Source organism: Telmatherina bonti (genome assembly GCF_933228915.1).
Source record: "Telmatherina bonti genome assembly, chromosome: 2".
Classification (NCBI taxonomy): Eukaryota; Metazoa; Chordata; class Actinopteri; order Atheriniformes; family Telmatherinidae; genus Telmatherina; species Telmatherina bonti.
The window spans coordinates 31,677,212-31,694,402 of record NC_136620.1 but is presented as its reverse complement, the minus strand read 5'-3'; the positions used below and the strand labels follow the sequence as shown (position 1 = coordinate 31,694,402).

Here is a 17,191-nt window from a genome sequence, read left to right as displayed (position 1 = left end):
GCCTCTATAAGTTCATCACCAGAATACACTGATGTGAAACAAGACATAGAAGGGAGTTTTCTGCTCTTTACTTCTAAGAAACTACACTCACTCTGAAAGTGATTAAAACAATGTAATATGTGTGGACAGGAGTGATATACTGTGCAATTTTTCAGCTAGTTGAAAAGGTGGAAATGGACCTCATGCAAGATTTGCCTTTAGAATACGACAAGCAATATCATGCTACATCCGAAGAATGACTTGGAAGCATAAAGCACATGCATGTGGATAAGCATGCATGCATAGACAAATGCACTATATGCAGGATATTCAGCAAATGTGTCAAAGTCCATTTCTATGAGGGTCATTGTGGGTTAATGGATTCTGAAAACTAAAAAGCATGATCACATTCAAGCTCGGCGACAACAGACAGTGGAAAGAGCCTGGGCTGATCCATAGATCTGTTTACTCAATTAATAATGCAGTCAGGATCAATTACCAGTATTCAGTCAGGTCAAGAGAATAGCCCAGTCCTGTGGGATCTCTGTCACATTCACGTGATAAGGCACAAGGATAGTTTCCAGCAATATTTGTTATAAAACTCAAAGAGTTTTTGGTACTTTGGTGTTTATGTATTAAATATTACAGCAAATACACACCTATAACCAACAGTTGAATTGGGCGCTTTTGTTATATATTATGTATGTACTGTTTTGCATGAGCTCATCTTTTAACACAATGCTCCATATGATGAAAACCTTTATCTGAAATCATGAATTATTCATTCTTACCTGTATGTGGTATGTAGAACCTGAGGTGAAGTCAGTAATTAGAGTCTCAGGTACTTCCAGATATTTGGTCACCTGTGTGAAAGCAGGATCGGGGTATGGACACACTTCCTTGTACCTACAAAAATAAATTCATATTTAAAATATTTTTATCATGACACATTTCTTACTTATAAATAATATGGGGTTGAGTGGCGCAGAAAATCATATGCAACCTTGTGGTTTTGGATGCAAAACAGGTAGTGGTACAAAGTTACTGTACCTCATTTAGTTTGCGGTTTGAATGACCCTTTTTTACTAACTTATTGATAATTTTGCTGATTGGTTTGTTGAATTTGTTGCAGTGTTTACCCAAAGGAAATAAATCAGGTCATTTTAGATATGAGCTGTGTTATTCTTCATTAATTAAGTGGAAAAAATGTTTGTAGTTTCCACAATTTTTTCATAATGTTAGAACACCCTCAATTCTTTCTTGTTTTAAGAATCCTACAATCACACAAGTTGAAGGTAAAAACAGATGTGAATGAATTCAGCTGTGTTGGCCCTAGATGGGTTCAGCCTGGCAGCCATCCAGCCTGGATGGGTTTCATGCAAATCTGAGGTCATGCAAATCTGACACGTGTGTTTTACATTAAGACCGGATGTTATTAAAGAGCAAACAACACAAAATGATAGATACCACTAATCACAGAAAATCTAAATATCTAGACTAAATAAAGTATTAAGCCTTCCATGCATGAATTAATAAAAAACATTGCAACATTCAGTATTTACAGTATTTTTCCTATAAAGATATCAGCAATTATAGATTTTTATTTGTTAGTGATATTTAGAATTTATCATGATTTAGGATTGTTTATCATATTCTATAAAATATTTATAAAATAATATAATTATAATTATATTGTGTATATTTTCTTTAAAATATAGCTGTATTTTTTTCTATTCCTATCTATCGCAAATGCAGACTTGCATAATAATATTATATCATATTATATATTTTTTTTGTTCTCCAGTGAGTGGGAACGTATTGGATGAGTCACTAAAGTGGTTTATTTACACAATATTTTACACAATCAGTCTGCAGAAGATCATTTTGAGCTCTATCAAATTTTGCCCTATCATCCGACACAAAACGCGTGGCAATTCCCCTGTGTGATGTATTTGCTGTGGTGACCTAGTCAGAGGGACAGGCCAAAAGGAAAACAACAACATTAAAATTTGCCCTAAATGGTGCCACATACAATAACAAATTGTTTACACAACTTTTTACTGATACTAGGTGCTTTATCTAAAAATGTTTCAATGCAGAATTTTGGGCTTTGCATATATCTTGTATGTCTGGAAATTCAACACTCCAGTGTGTAAAACAGCAGGAAATTACCTGATAACGTATCCATCTATATTATTTGCATCAATTGGCATGGTCCAGGAAAGCATGATACCATTAGAACCAACAGCATCTCCCACAAGATTGAAAGGGGGACCTGGAACTAAAGAAGAGGAGGAAGTGTGTGATGGAGTGTGAACAACAGTAACCAGAAGATCTTGAACACAGTACACCTGGGCACACAGCTGTGTGTTAACAATGAACAACTGAGCCAAATGCTTCAACATATGTCCTCTGTCTTATCCTATCTTTTCAGTCCGATGGATAAAATTATTTCAACAAGCAGAATTTTCTTCCAGTCTTCACATGAATTAAATAAAAAAAGACAAAAAAAAAAACCCCACTTAAAATATTAAACTACTTCACACCCATTCAATTAAAGTCACCAAACCAGTATAAGTAACACTTCATTTGAAGAACAGCACTGCTGTCTTTGGTGGACTACTCCTCTGTGTGTATGGAGTGTGCATTGTGTTTGTGGCCTTCACAAATTTGTTTTAGTCTGAACCCTGATGAATAAGGCTTCACACAGCAGTGGCATTTCACTGACATTCACTGCAGACCCATTCATCCAGTGGTTCAAAAGCCCCGGCTTAAGTTACCTAAAGGAATTAAAGAGTACAGGAAGTGTACACATCCACTCATACACACACACACACACACACACACACACACACACACCCACACACACGTCCACTTTTCTCTGTCCCTTTCTTTAGTCTGTGTACATGTGTATACCATACATACAGCAAATAAATGAAACAGCAGGGCACATGGCAGATGAGAGTCCAACTCTGCTTGAACACCCACACAGACCACAACAGTGTGTGTGTTGTGTCGTGAGTGATCGTCTCACCACTGTCATTGGTATTGATCATGCGGCTGACTCCAGGGCTGATGTTAGAAGAGGAAGCTGCTGTGACTGTCACAGTGTATTGTGTCCCCGGACTCACATTCACCACATCAACCTGGAGAAAGCAGCAGAACACAGCTTGTCACATGACACGTGCACGTCAGAGCTTTTAGCAGCATTGTACGACTTTACAGCTGAGTTTCCACTTCACTGACACCATCTGTAGTGTTCCAAGATGGCGTCATATTCAAATCATTTTGTTACATATCTTTTGTTTGTTTTATAGAAAACATGGTAGTTGTTAAGGCTCCGTCACTGTTTTGATCAACCAGTGTGAAAATGGAGGTATTTGATTATTGTTGATTTGATTAAACAAAACCTAGCAGGTGGTATTCTGATCTAAATTCAGTTTCATCAGAATTTATAAGTCTATATTAGCGCGGGATTACAACAACAGGGCTTTTTTAACATCATATTATGAACTGAAAAGAATATTGTGTGATCAACAATTCTGTCTAACAATATTTCATAGAAAAATCTGAGAAAGTCTAAGACCTTCACATTTTTGTAAACTTTTAGCTGAAAAACAAGAAAAACCTTTTAACAGCTCTTAAACTCCAAGGCAAAACTGACAAAGCATTTAGAGTGCATATAATATACTTTAACAACAAGCCAGTGACAGTGAGATTATTAAAATTAAAATTCTAAAAGGAAAAGTAAATAAATGGTAATGTATCACACAAAGTGGACAGAACTACCAGCCAGGCTTTTCAGTCGATGTGGAATTGTTGGAAAACTTAAAAATGCTGCAGCTCAGAGGTGTCTGGGAAAGACAGTGTTAAAGAGTAGCATGAATGAACTAAATGGATGGTTCCTTTTTGCCAAGGCCAATGACCTACTTCACAGATTTCAAAGAAAGCAATTTGGATCAGCGCAGACATTTAATAGGCTATTCTATTCCTTTGGCCATGCCCCATCTTTCCACGCAGTTTACATGAACTTAAACAACACTCAAAATAATCTCTATGACTAATTATGTATCAACTGTAGACATACTAGAATTCATATTAGCCTTCAGTGAACTTGGTGTCAGTCGACTAACACCTTATGTATGACCAGAAATATGACCAAACATTTTCTGCATTTGTATGTATAGTACATGCAATCAATGAGAGCAAGAAAGCATGTTCTGCATTATTTATTTGGTTGCATCTGCTCTTCTTCACACAAAAACCAGCTGAAGGATTAGTGCAGGCATGTTATGCACATTCAGAGCATGTGGATAAGTGCCAGATATACAGTTAGGTTCTTACCTGTGAGTGCACCTGTTCGAGGTAGAATGTGAGCAATAGGCTGATTGAGAAGAGAGCCATGTTGGGAGCCAGAGTTAGTTTTAGTTTAGTCACAGCAGGTTAGAGGCATCAGCAGTATCTACATCCAGCATAACTTTGTGAAGGTTAATAGTGGTCTACAGGTAATCCTGTGAGCAGAACAAGAACTACTCCACTTCTGGAGGCTGTTTCTTGTCAAGAAGTGCACAGAGTGTGTTGTCCAGGCACTAGCAGAGAATCTTGGTCTTGATTTATTCCAAAATTTTAGTGGTGAGAAAGTCAGGGCAGTAGATTGTTTCATTAGCAGGAGGCTAATGCTCTACCTCTTGTCTGTATGCCTCTCTTGGGAGAGCTGCTTAAGCAAATGAATGATTCAGGGTTGAGCTCATGAGGGCAACTTAATAAATAATGAGATCTGTTACTCAACTCTGCGCTCAGTATTTTATGTGTCTGTGTGCGTGTGTGTATTGTGGTGTGTGTAAGGTTACACTTTGGGGAGTATCGGACACCTGGCAGCCGTAAAGAGGTGATAAAGGGTGGGACTTCTTTGAATGGGAGGAGTGCTGTTGTATGTTTAAAAATGTGTGCATGCTTTGTAGATTCAGTATTGCAACTTATACATTGTTATTAATTAATATTCAGGTAACTGCACTTGTCTTCATGTTAGCATTTTCATTTTCTGAGCTCATTTCACAGCGTGTGTACCTGAATATATCCGTTGTGTGCAGGGTAAAATGTGGCTTTTCCCTGGTTTGGTAGCAGGCTTACTCGGTAATGATCCACACACCCCACTGCCTGCAGCCAGCGTATCGAGAACGCACGTGCAGAAACATTCACCACACGCACCCCTCGCACGCGTGTTGGCACTCAAGATAGAAAAAGGGAAAAACAGAGTCAGAGCCATGAGAGAGTTTCTGTAATTTAATGAAGACAGGATAAGACCAGGCAGGAATAATAGCGCCATTGACCTGTGTAGCCTTTGCAGTATCTACCTGTGGTTACAGTTAGAAAGGCTGCGTTTCCTGCTGCCACTCCTCTCACCCTCTCAGCACTCACGTTGTAGCTGCAGCCATCCAGCAGACCTGTGACCACAGCAACCTGCTTCTCCTTGGGTATTGTAAGTGTTTTTGTGACTGAAGCATTGGCCACAGTGACTCTGTGGAAGTCAAACTCTCCAGGTGCACTGGCCCAGCTAACTGTGACAGACGAAGAGTTCATGTTTTCTAAATGAAGGGCACATATTCCTGCGGGACCTGAAAGACATATTTACAGTTTTCAAAGTTCAGCTTACATGATTTACTGGTGGTTCTCCATGTTTCCTGTAATGAGGGAGGTACTTTCTGATTAAAGAAATATCACAAACTGCAGTATTAAGGAGTGAGCTTTGAAGTGTGTGTTTGCGTCTCTTACTTGTGCTGAACTCTCCGTTTGCTGCCTGACTAATGTCTGAACCCAGTACGCTGCAAATACTGACACCATAGTCTGACCCCGGGATCAAATCCCTGATCTCATAGCTTGTGCTCTGGACAAGCTGCTCGAGCCATAACTTCCTGTCCACCGACAGCAGACCAAATTGGAGCTGACAAAAAAACAACACAAAGATCTCAGAACTTTCCAGCTCATGACAGTGAGAATATATTGTTAAGCATTGTTTATTCTTTGTGTTTTTAACATCTCTCATTAAACAAAATGAATTAATAAACCAGCTTGTAGACATAAGCTTTGTGTACTTGTAATGTGCTTGGTCATTCTACCTGGCTTCGGCTCTCTGAGGGTCATATATCTTTAAAGGGTTGGTAACTAAATCTTTCCTGAGCCGGCAACAGTTGCTAAGTAACCATCAGGTTAGTACAGAAACCAACATATATGGCATTTATTTGTTATGGAGTATTTTTGTTACGGTACAGACTTCTTTGCGGGGCTATGACTGCACATTAATCTAAACTATATGATGACTTTTTCTGTGTGTGTGTGATCCTCCACAGATACAGCAACCTCCACACCTTACCTTGTACTTCTGTACCTGTCCTGCTGGTTGTCTCCAGGTGACAAATACAGATGTTACAGCTTGTTCTGACAAACTCACATCCTGAGGCACCTCTGGAGCTGAAAAATTAAAATCACATAGAAATGCAGTACCTTTAACGTAAAACTTATTATTCATGTTCCATTTTTTATGGGTCATCGCTTCTTCAACCAGCAGGGGGAGATGACATCCATTTCCTAATTTCATTAGTCCAATTAAGGGTTGCTGGGAAGCTGGAGCCTATCCCAGCAGTCATTGGGCAAAAGGCAGGGTACACCCTGGACAGGTCGCCAGTCAGGGCCAACACAGAGACACAAATAACCATCTACACACACACACACTCATTTTCATAGACAATTCAGAGTAAATAGTTAACATAACATGCATGTCTTAGTTGGAGGAAGTCAGGGTACATGCAGAGAACACACACATACACAGGGAGAACATGTAAGGTCACTGTTCAAACCACAGTCAAGGCTTGAATCAGCAACCTTCTTGCTGTGAGGCCACAGTGCTTACCACTATGCCTCTGTGCAGGGTGAGATGACACGAGGATCCAAACTGTACTGCAGTACTGAACAGTACTGCTACTTCACACTTCACTCACACACTTATTCAAATTTGGATATAAATAAATTAATAAATGGCACACAAGCAAAACAAGAAAAGACATTTACTAGTAAATGTTTGGCTTTGTAAAGCATTCCTGGTGGAGATTTTAAGATAGTTGTTGTGATTTTTGCTCTTTTTTATAGTGTAGTAGAAAAAAAAAAACTATTGGAGTACCTGTTTGTAAGGGGAAAGAAAAAAAAATCTCCTTATAATTCACATTTAAATCATAAAATGAGTGAACAGTTAAAGAGAGTGCTACCAGAACTTAAATAGCTTTTTCACGCACCTGACAAGAAAACATGGACCCAACAAAACAGTGGAAGCAGCAGAAAGAGTTATAGAAGCACAAAAAAAAGATTTAACTTGGAGTATAGAAAACAATATTGATTTTTCTCCGCCATCTTTATGTAACAATAGAGATCAAGCACAAACAAAATGCATGAAATTATCAAATTCTCTGTTATGTTTCCTGATAAAAATCAGTCTTCTGTTTGATAAAAGTTCTTCCTTCTTCTAAACATCTACCCGTGAGGGACACATGTGGTGCAACATACTACATATATGTTAACTCACAGGTAAAGACGATTATAGTACTGGGTTTACTTCGTCTTTCCCCCCTAGTGGTAATCACTTCAATGGTATACTGACTTCCAGGAGCAAGATCGTCAAAGCTATATAATCTGCGAACACACATAGTTTCAGTAGTCAGAGCTTTTGAGCACAGGCTTTGACCAGGACTCCTTTTAATTGGCAATGAGGCTGACAAGGGTGAGACTGACCTGGGCTCTGGATTAGAAATGACCAGCTCCTGAATGGATGTTCCGTTTTTGATTGACAGGACGTGGGCGCTCACCAGACCACTGGCTGTGCTCCAGCTAATGCATATGGATGATGTGGTTTTATTGACAAGAGAGACCTCCACTGGGCCAGGAGCTGTCACATTAAAAAACAATGCATGTTAGAAATGAAAGATGGAGAAGTGCTTGAGAGTGTTTGTGTGAGAGTGTGTGTCTGTTTACCAGCAGTGATATTGATTGTGACAGGCAAACTGTCAGCGAAGGAGTCCTTCTCTGTCCGTACAGTAAAGTGATAGAGTGAGCCAGGGGTTAGACTAGAAAACACTGTACTCCGACTGAACACCTTCTGAACCTGCAGCACATAAATCAAATACGCAATGAAGTTGAATCAGTGCATAATTACAAGTCCTACAGTAATAGCACTAATTAGACAGAACGACATTACATTTGAGCATAAATTAATGTGTTATGAAAAAAAAGAAGAAAAAAATACAGACAAACATGCAAACAAGTGCCCACAGCCAACCTGCAACTGCTGATTGGTGTCTTCCTCAAGGCAATTCAGAAGTCATTTGAGTGGGAACAAACACTTCTAAATTAATTATTCGCCCAGTAAAATTCCCACGCTTTGACAGAGCTGGGCTCTTCTCCCTAAAGATGCCATGCAATTAATCTCATACTAATATTCTAAGTGATACATTTATAAAATTAAGGTATTGAGAAAAACTAAAATACTTTTAAAGAAATATTGGTGTTTTGTGAAACTTATTTCATATCCTTCATATTGCTGGGATGGACTCCAGCTTCCCCACAACACTTAATGGACTAAGCAGTTAAGAAAATGGATGGATGGATGAATGGATGGATGGAATTCTTGGTTCAAGCACTAAGGAAAAGGTACCCCCTGTTCTTTAAGAGATGGAAAAAAAAAAAAAAAAAAGAAATTTTACATATTTTCCTTGTTGTTTACCTTAAGTGAGTGACCACAGTTGAGGCAAACAACCTCGTAGCTTTGAGCTTCCCCTTCAGCTGAGTCCCAAAGCAGCTCAATAGATGACTCTGTCACCACTCCCTCCCTCACTCTGCTGGGAGGAGCCAGATCTGAAATCACATCATACACGGTCGACGCTGTCAGGATTCCTTAAATACATTCTAAAAACACTAATCTACTTTAGATGACAAAGTGAAAAAAAAGGGGAATAATGGAACAAAGTAAAAAGAAGCAAAAAAGCTGAAACATTACGTTAATTATGAATTTAAATGTGTTCATTAAAACTTAACTAGACGGATCTGTTTCTTAAAAATATTTAAACCCAAAATTAATTCTGTAACACAAGTTCACTGCAAAATTACTTTAAATTAAGATGTTCAATGGTTTACTAAAAGAGATTATAAAGAGACATATCTATAATACAATAAACATGTCTTCCAATCTTGCATAATACAGCCCTGTGATGTCAAACTCAATTACCAGATCATATCCCCATAAATCTTCCAAAATAAGAAGCAGTAATGTGGTGCCAATATTAGGGAGGAATAAATTTTAAATTTGATTGATGTAATCTGCATAAGATTAGGAAAAAAGTTATTTTAACTGAAGCCAAATAAGCATGAAGAAAATTGTAGACAATAAAAAAAAAAAATAAAAAAAAAAAAAGCACTTTAGTTTTTTTGGTTTTTTTTTTTTACATTAAAGCCCAGCAATAAAACCCAGCAAGAATACGTTGATCTGTCTCAGCAAAACGCTGTAATTTGACGTAACTGTGTTCCAGTTTCTTAGTGTCTTTGTATCAGTTTAGTCAGTTAAATGACAGATGATGCTCCATCGGGCTCAGCCACGCTGGAGATAGTGAACAGTGTCAGAGGTTTACAGCTTATAAGTATTTTGGATTGACATTCAAAGTTATATTTCTTTCTATCTTATCTGACATTCTGGGGAATAAGCATTGCGATCATTATTGTGCTTACATCAAATATATTATCCTTCAAGCAGCATTAAGTGCTTGCTTACTGTGGGACTTTTCTTCTTTTAGCTCGATCTCTCCAGCAAGAACATACAGCTCAAACGACTTGAGATCTGGAGGACAGCACTTCATTCCAGTGTTTATCCCCTAGCTGCATGTTTAAGATTGAAGTTCTACCTGAAGACTTTCGGTCATGAACTTTGATGTGACAGGACCTGATCACAAAGGAAGCACCTGCATATCTCTGACTTAAACTCTTTGATACTTTATTGATGGAAAAACCAGATGAATATCAGAGAATGCTGTGATGACATGACATGTTTTATTGATTTTCACATTTGTAGGTAGTGTTGGTTTAGATATGTTAATCGTTTACAGGTAACTCACTAGTTCTGATGGAGTGGGTGTAGTATGGCGGTCCTGTCTGCTTTTGGATGGTGCTGTATACCTCAAGCTGGTACTGTGATCCTGGGTTGAGGTTGCTAATGGTAACTGTAAGAACATCAGCAGGAATGGAATACCAGTCACACATATATCCACATGATCCCTTGCAGGAACGGTCACAAACTCCAGGACATGCGCACACTTTGACTCCATCCATCAGCCCTATCCTTGGAGGTTGAATGAACAGCTGTGCAAAGTTTGTCCCCACAGATAGAGGAACCGCTACTTGCACTGGCTTTGGTGCTACACAAAAACACAAACAAATGGAAAAAAGATAGAAAATGTGTCAGCTGGTAAAAACGAACATCCACATGGACAGAATTTTCTTTTTCCATTTCACCTGTAGTGTGCATTATTCCGGACATTGTGCTCCTGTCGTTTCCTCTCAAAGCCACAACGCCCATTTCATATGTCTGACCAGGAGTAAATGCTCCCAAATAAACACAAACAGATTCATCTTTCCAGAGTGCACAAGGGCTGGACTGGTTTATCCAAAGTGGAGAAGCATTGGGATTGTTGAGTGGGTGGGAAGTGACGTAATAACCAGCTGGAGGATCATCAGGTGGACTGGACCAGCAGAGTGACAGGTTTGTCCCCACGCTAAACGCCACCAGACCAGAAGGAGGCTTCACCGCTAAATGGTATAAACATGCGTCATTCACTGTCAACAGACCTGAGACAACGAGTCATGAAGTGACTCATGCAGAAATCCAGAACCTTTTTACTTAATTTACAGTTTCTTTAGTCTGGTTTGAAAGACAGATCAGCACACCTCTCTTTATTCATGCCTTCATTATTAATAACAGAGTGATGGGAAAATGATAATCATCAAACTCTACCATGTAAAATAACATTGTCGTCAAGATCAAGAAATATCAAGAATAATTTACTCACAGGTTAATTGGAGTCAACCAGTTTGCATGTGAACATGTGTAGCTGTACATTCAAATAGTTCCTATAAGCAGGAAATATGCTGTTTCTGACATGTTGTTTATGTGCGTGCGGAAATAACACCACCATTTACTAACGTGCACTATAAAAAAATATATCAAAAGACATCATCTAGACAGCATTCAAAATGTAAAACACTCACTACATATCAGGAAACAAGCTTGTTGGATGATCATTAGTTTTACTGTCCTTTCTGTTGACATGTTTTCTAAACTAGGTTTTCTGAAATTCTGCAGTCTTTTAGGCTTTGTCGAAATCCTTACGCAGGGCAAGCCTAGAGAAAGGATTTCCAAAGACCACCACTAAGTACAAAAATCCTAATTTCTATATGAGTATTAAAATTGCATTTGCTTGTTTTAAATTACGTCAAAAAGTGAAAGTTTACCTTTATAACATGCTTGTTGTACATTAAGTCACCTCAGCGCTATACAAGTTATACCACTATTAACAAGTTGGTTGTCATTTGCGCTTGCCTCATCTTTTCTTTAATACACATCCTTTAAGCCAGGGGTGGGCAACTGCAGTCCTCCAGGGCCACAGTCCAGCAAGTGTTAGGAATTTCCCTGTTGCAACACGCCTGATGCCAATCAGACTTAATAAACAGACTTGTGTAGAACTTGTAGTCAAATTGTGCACAAATTAGCTAATTACCCATCGATTTGTGTCAGGTGTGTTGCACCAGGAAAACCCCCAAGACTTGCAGGACTGTTGATTTTGAGGAGCGAAGTTGCCCACACCTGCTTTAAGCAGTTGCTTAAAGTGCTGCCACACACTTATTTAATCAACAATATCAATATATTGGAAACAGTCATTTCAAGAAACTGTAAATAAATAAAGAAAAAAAATCAGTTTTAATCTGTATCAGTTATAATGTTGTCATCAACAACTGCTATTCGACTGGTTAGGATTCAAAGCTAAAATGCCCATAATTCAGCTTAGTGACTGTAACTTTAGCCCAACAGGTCACTGTGGTGGGATGTGTGTGTGGCTCTGGCTCAGCTGCAGAGAGTAGGGGTGAAGCTGTGGTTCAGGGAGCAGTGGCAGGTCAGACAGATTAGCACAGCTGTACCTCATGAGTGATCACTAAGGTTTATCTGCAGTAGCTGAGGTCCAGAGAGGGCCAATATAGATGGAATCAGACAGCAAGAGCTGGCTGTCTCCGTCATGTCCAACAATCAATTAATTGGTTAAACTGTACCTGTGTGCGTGCGTGCGCTGCTGTGACAGAGTACCCTGAGGGAGGCAATGCTGCAACAGTCAGCTTTTACCACTGACCTCGACTTAAACTTAGTTCCAGACATCTAAAGTTGAGTTTTAATGTGAGATCGTTCCAATTGTACAGACCTGGAAGGTGGTTTTTACAAGATGCAATTCTTAATGATACTGTAAGTATTGATATTTTTCAAGTCAATTCTCAATAGATAAATTAATTGTTGTGTTAAAACAGTTGAATTTTCACTCATGATGGGGATTTTTTTTTTCTACTAAAGGCCACCTATAAATTTCCAAGCAAAATGTAAAATGACATAAAGCCCAGCAAAGTGCATTCTTACCGGTCTGTAAAGTCAGAGGCACCTGTCCGCAGCTCCATATCCCATGTTGTGTAACTGTAAAGACTTCAACCTTATATTTCCTGTAAGACTCAAGTCCTTCAATCACAGCAGTGTAAAATTCCTCACTCCCAGTCCTTAACACCCTGGAGATGTTGGTAACTAACCTCTCCTGCCCTGAAATCATGTCTTCACAGTGTATAGCAAATGTCCATCCAGCCACACACTGTGCACCTGGCAGCATCCAACTGACCACAATCTGACTGGCTGTAATGGAGCCAATGGTAATGTTCTGAGGAGGAAAAGGTCCTGACAGAGGGAAAGTATAAGCATTTAGGACTTTTCTACATTATCTGTTGATTGTGTGTGTGTGTGTGTGTGTGTGTGTGTGTGTGTGTGTGTGTGTGTGTGTGTGTGTGTGTGTGTGTGTGTGTGTGTGAGAAGTTACCAGACTTACTCATGTATGCAATATGTGTTTTCCCCAAACTCCAGCTGGGGCCAGCAGGGTGAGATGCCTGAAGACTAAAAGAGTAGATGCTCCCTGGAGATAAACCTGCCAAGGTTACCTCTCTAGATGAGAGGGAAATGGGGACCCCGATGATTTTTTTAGAACTCCTCTGGCTTGCCTTCTCCTTTTTCTCCCCTGGCACTCTGCATCTATCTTCATCCATATGACCTGACTTGCTATTTTCCCTTTCTTGATACTGAAGAGATATCTCAAATGATGACAGATTAAGTGAGTTAAAGAGGGAGAGGTCGCTCCAGCGAAGCTGTACTTGCTGCTCCGTCACCTGAACCAGGTCAAATGAGAATGAAGCCGGGGTTGAAGGGACTGTGGAAGGGGAAAGTGTAACATCTTAGCAACTTGAAGGATATGTAAGAGACAGTAATACTCAGCAACAATCAGTACAACAATCAGAGTATTTTGCATTAGCTATAACTACACTGAGACTAAGCAATACGTGCATAAAATGAAAATAATTCTGGATACCTAAATATGACAGGCAGAGTACTTAATCTGATTAATAAAGATATGCTGCACAAGTAATTTACTTTGATACTGGCAGATGAAGGGTAAGAGAATGTCACAGAAGAATGGCGTTAGAAAGTATCCTGGTCCTGTGGCATTCCTGTGAAAGGCAAAACAGTCTGTCTGACCGGCTGGTAGAAGACTTTTCATAGTTTTTGTTTGATCATAAGGCGAATCATCAGACCAGAGAGGGTGGCCTTCCGTCTGTGGAATGAGGAGGAGATGCATTTTGAGTTGCACTGGTATGACCTCTACTGTCATTAAAGTATAAAAAACAAACTCCCTCTTGAAGGAGTGACTGCTAGAGTTTACAGAGTAAATAGCTGCTTGTGGAAACATCCTTTAAAACATTCTTTCAGATAGTATTGTGCTAAAAGTGGATAAAGTTTAAACTTCCCTGTACAAATACAAAAAAAAAAAAAAAAAAGAACCAACAGAGCCACTATTTCACATTTTGGACCGATTCCTTTGTGTTGAAAGTGTCCAGTAGGGATTGTGTGACATTAACTGTAACAAACAATAACTAAAACGTCATACACCTTAAACAACTGATTAAAACTCTATAGGAGGTTGTAATGTGCTGCTTATCAAATTTCCTTTCTTTCCTTTTGTTTTTTCCAGGCCAAATCTTACCTGTTGATCATTAAGTCCTGTCCACAGCAACAGCGGGTTGTTATCAGTTAGGAGGTATGAAGATACGAACAGCAGATCTTCTGGGGTCTTCAGGTCAACCAGGTGGCTTCCAGCTACCATGTTTGTGCAGCTCTGCTGGGCATCATTCCAATTCAAACCAGATCTTCTTACACTGTAGCAGCTTCTCCCATTGGCTAACCAGCCTTGTGGACACTGAGCTGGAGACGGATATTATCATCAATCAACTTGGAGCACAAATACCATCTCCTGTAGTCAGTTTCACAGCTGGTGATAAAACCACTGGATTCTGCTAAGAAAATGCATACGATACCTGTTTCCAGGAAAATGTTAAGTTTCTGCTTTAATGCGATATCCTGCCGTTTGAGAAATGTAGTCACCGTGACTTCAGCCTTGAAGCGTGTGCCGGGCTGAAGACCTTTTATCGTGTGGCTGGACTTCGCCTCTGAGGGGTTTTTGTTAAAGACTTGGGTGACAGATTGTGTGTGCATGTTGTGTAGAGTCAGAGTGGACATGCTGTGCTGTATGTGAAGGCTCCATTTCAGCTGGGCAGTAGTAGTTGTACTGAATACATAAAAGGAGGATAAGGACAATGGAACTGGGAAGACAAACATAAGACCCTCACATCAATACAACACACATGTAATAACACAACAATAACAATCATTAGAATTTGACACTCACCAAAGTCAAACGTTTTTGCTTCAAGCAGGGTATCATTCTTGCTGCTTCTTAGCACAACGTTATACTTCCTTTGGTCCTCAGTAATTGGCAGGGATACCCTGCAGTCAGGTGAGCATGCTGCATGATCAACACTTGTCATGTGATTCTGTCAAAATATTGGGACAAAAAGTGAGATAATCAATGCTACTGAGGAATAACTTGCTGAACGGGGTTGTTGGCGTTCTTACCAGAAGGTTACCTGCAGATCTACAGGTGACTGTGTAGAAGTCTGGGTCCTGACTCACAGAGAAGGGGTCAAAAACAACTTCAACCTCCAGTGGATGTAAAAGCTGTTCACAAGTCAGTAAAACTACCTGAAGATGGGTGGTAAAGAGTCACAGCTTAAATTCTGCAATTGTAGTACAAAGTGTTGAAAAAATCGGCTAAATAGTCGACAAAGGGAGAATAAAGGAGTTTCAATGCAGGCCTTAACCTTACCTGACATAAACTGGAGAGTAACCACAGACGCTCCGTTCGAGCCATTGAAGGTGTTAATGCATCTCGTCAAGCACTTTGCATCAGCCACCTACTGACCAGGATAAGTCACTTCCACGGTGAGGAAAGAAATGCGAGCTTTTCTTTCACTCATGGCAGTCTCACAGGAAAACCCAAACCAGCTGTGCGTAAACATCAGCTGTGGAAAGTCCCACGCTTTTTGAATCACTGACGCACAGCTGAACGTCACGTTAACGGTCTGCATTTACTTATCTGTTTTCTTTTCATTTCAGAGAAAGTTTCCGAAAGACACTAAAACTACTCAGCTATCTTAAAAGACTCTGATATCTCTGTTGGTTTTATCTTTTCTGTTCAGACCCTGAACTTTGAATTTAGCGCGCAGGAAAAAGTCCAAGTTTAATGGCTGTTCCACCCGCAAAACGCTTCTTGTGAAGGAGAGGGATGCCTTCCTGAGCAGAGGAGTGGAAGAGAAAGAGAATGTGCATGCCTTTGTTGGGATAAGAGCACTTCACCGGGGGGCACAAAGCTGCTCCAGCGCAGGGGTCCTGAGGAGAGGTGGGGAGTTTGAGATGTGAGAGGGAGAACTCGGATTGATGAGAAGTGTGGTGAGCTTATATGAAAGGAAAACGCCATCTGCTTTGAGAGCAACACTCAAGTCTTAAGATTTTATTTTGATGACAACATTCACCTTGTGATGGTCTGGTGACCTGTCCAGGTTTAACTTACTGCAATGGAATAACAGAATATGGAAAGGATAGCTGGACTTCTTCACCCTCTTAAACTGGCATGTGCTGCAAATTCATCACAGCATTTCTGTGGTGAGACTGGTTTAGCTCAGAAGTGGGGTGTGGTGGAAGCTTTGGTCCATGTGGAACGACAGGAATGTGAAAGGAAGAAATGACTGACAGACAGGCAATGAGCTGAGTTCACTGAGGGGTTCTGCTTAGAAAAGACAACTCCCACTCAACAACAACCTCTGGAAAATTAAATGTAAACACATGTCAGCACTAAAGATGCTGAATAATAAGGATTTGTGTTTTATTAAGAATTTGACAAAGAGAAAGTGTGAGAGCGAGTTAGGAGAAAATGACACATTATAGGCCCTTTGGTTTTGTAATAATATGGACACTGACACGATTAAGTCTTTTATTAAATCAACTTACTTAACACAGAAATAAATTCAAAATGTCTAATCAACCAAAGCATGCAGATAAATTCGAGTACAAAAAGAAACAAACAAAAGAAAAAAAAACAAAAAAACACATCTACTGTGTATAAAAAAGCAACAACTGTGGTTTCAACTGTTAATATACAACAGGATAAAAGACCAAAAGTACCATCAGTTGAAAGCTCTAAAAAACTGAGTCGGCGCAGCAGGTTTTTTTTTTGTACTTTTTAAAAAAACAGAAATAGATTACTACAGTTCAGACAAAACTACTTAAAATAATATTCCACTGATATCAGTATCTTGTAATTCTATGACTAAAGGTCAGTGATGTAACGAGTAATATTATAAAAAGAAACATGGCTGCTTTTCAGGTTTGTCAGTTAGTACCGTAAAATTCAGATGTCCCTTTCCAACCATTTTATTCATACATCCTTGTGATTTTTTTTTTATTTGTGCTCTTATTCATATTTTAGCTAGT

At 39.4% G+C, this 17,191-nt stretch overlaps 1 protein-coding gene across 1 annotated transcript in view; it reads right to left on the bottom strand.

Annotated features, from left to right (window-relative positions):
- Positions 1 to 15,572, bottom strand: part of ptprq (protein tyrosine phosphatase receptor type Q) — a gene marked incomplete at its 5' end in the record, with an annotated part of 41,171 nt that extends 25,599 nt beyond the window's left edge. Inside the window, 21 exons of the mRNA XM_079257788.1 lie at positions 771 to 885; positions 2,152 to 2,260; positions 3,014 to 3,125; positions 5,047 to 5,207; positions 5,334 to 5,594; positions 5,752 to 5,920; positions 6,350 to 6,447; positions 7,553 to 7,659; positions 7,759 to 7,912; positions 7,999 to 8,128; positions 8,747 to 8,877; positions 10,128 to 10,427; positions 10,525 to 10,818; positions 12,689 to 12,994; positions 13,143 to 13,517; positions 13,739 to 13,919; positions 14,349 to 14,566; positions 14,680 to 14,964; positions 15,051 to 15,195; positions 15,278 to 15,403; positions 15,528 to 15,572. Of these exons, the coding sequence (XP_079113914.1) occupies positions 771 to 885; positions 2,152 to 2,260; positions 3,014 to 3,125; positions 5,047 to 5,207; positions 5,334 to 5,594; positions 5,752 to 5,920; positions 6,350 to 6,447; positions 7,553 to 7,659; positions 7,759 to 7,912; positions 7,999 to 8,128; positions 8,747 to 8,877; positions 10,128 to 10,427; positions 10,525 to 10,818; positions 12,689 to 12,994; positions 13,143 to 13,517; positions 13,739 to 13,919; positions 14,349 to 14,566; positions 14,680 to 14,964; positions 15,051 to 15,195; positions 15,278 to 15,403; positions 15,528 to 15,572 (3,822 nt within the window). The remainder of the gene's footprint in view (positions 1 to 770; positions 886 to 2,151; positions 2,261 to 3,013; positions 3,126 to 5,046; positions 5,208 to 5,333; positions 5,595 to 5,751; positions 5,921 to 6,349; positions 6,448 to 7,552; positions 7,660 to 7,758; positions 7,913 to 7,998; positions 8,129 to 8,746; positions 8,878 to 10,127; positions 10,428 to 10,524; positions 10,819 to 12,688; positions 12,995 to 13,142; positions 13,518 to 13,738; positions 13,920 to 14,348; positions 14,567 to 14,679; positions 14,965 to 15,050; positions 15,196 to 15,277; positions 15,404 to 15,527) is intronic.
- Between the last annotated feature and the right edge of the window lie 1,619 nt (positions 15,573 to 17,191).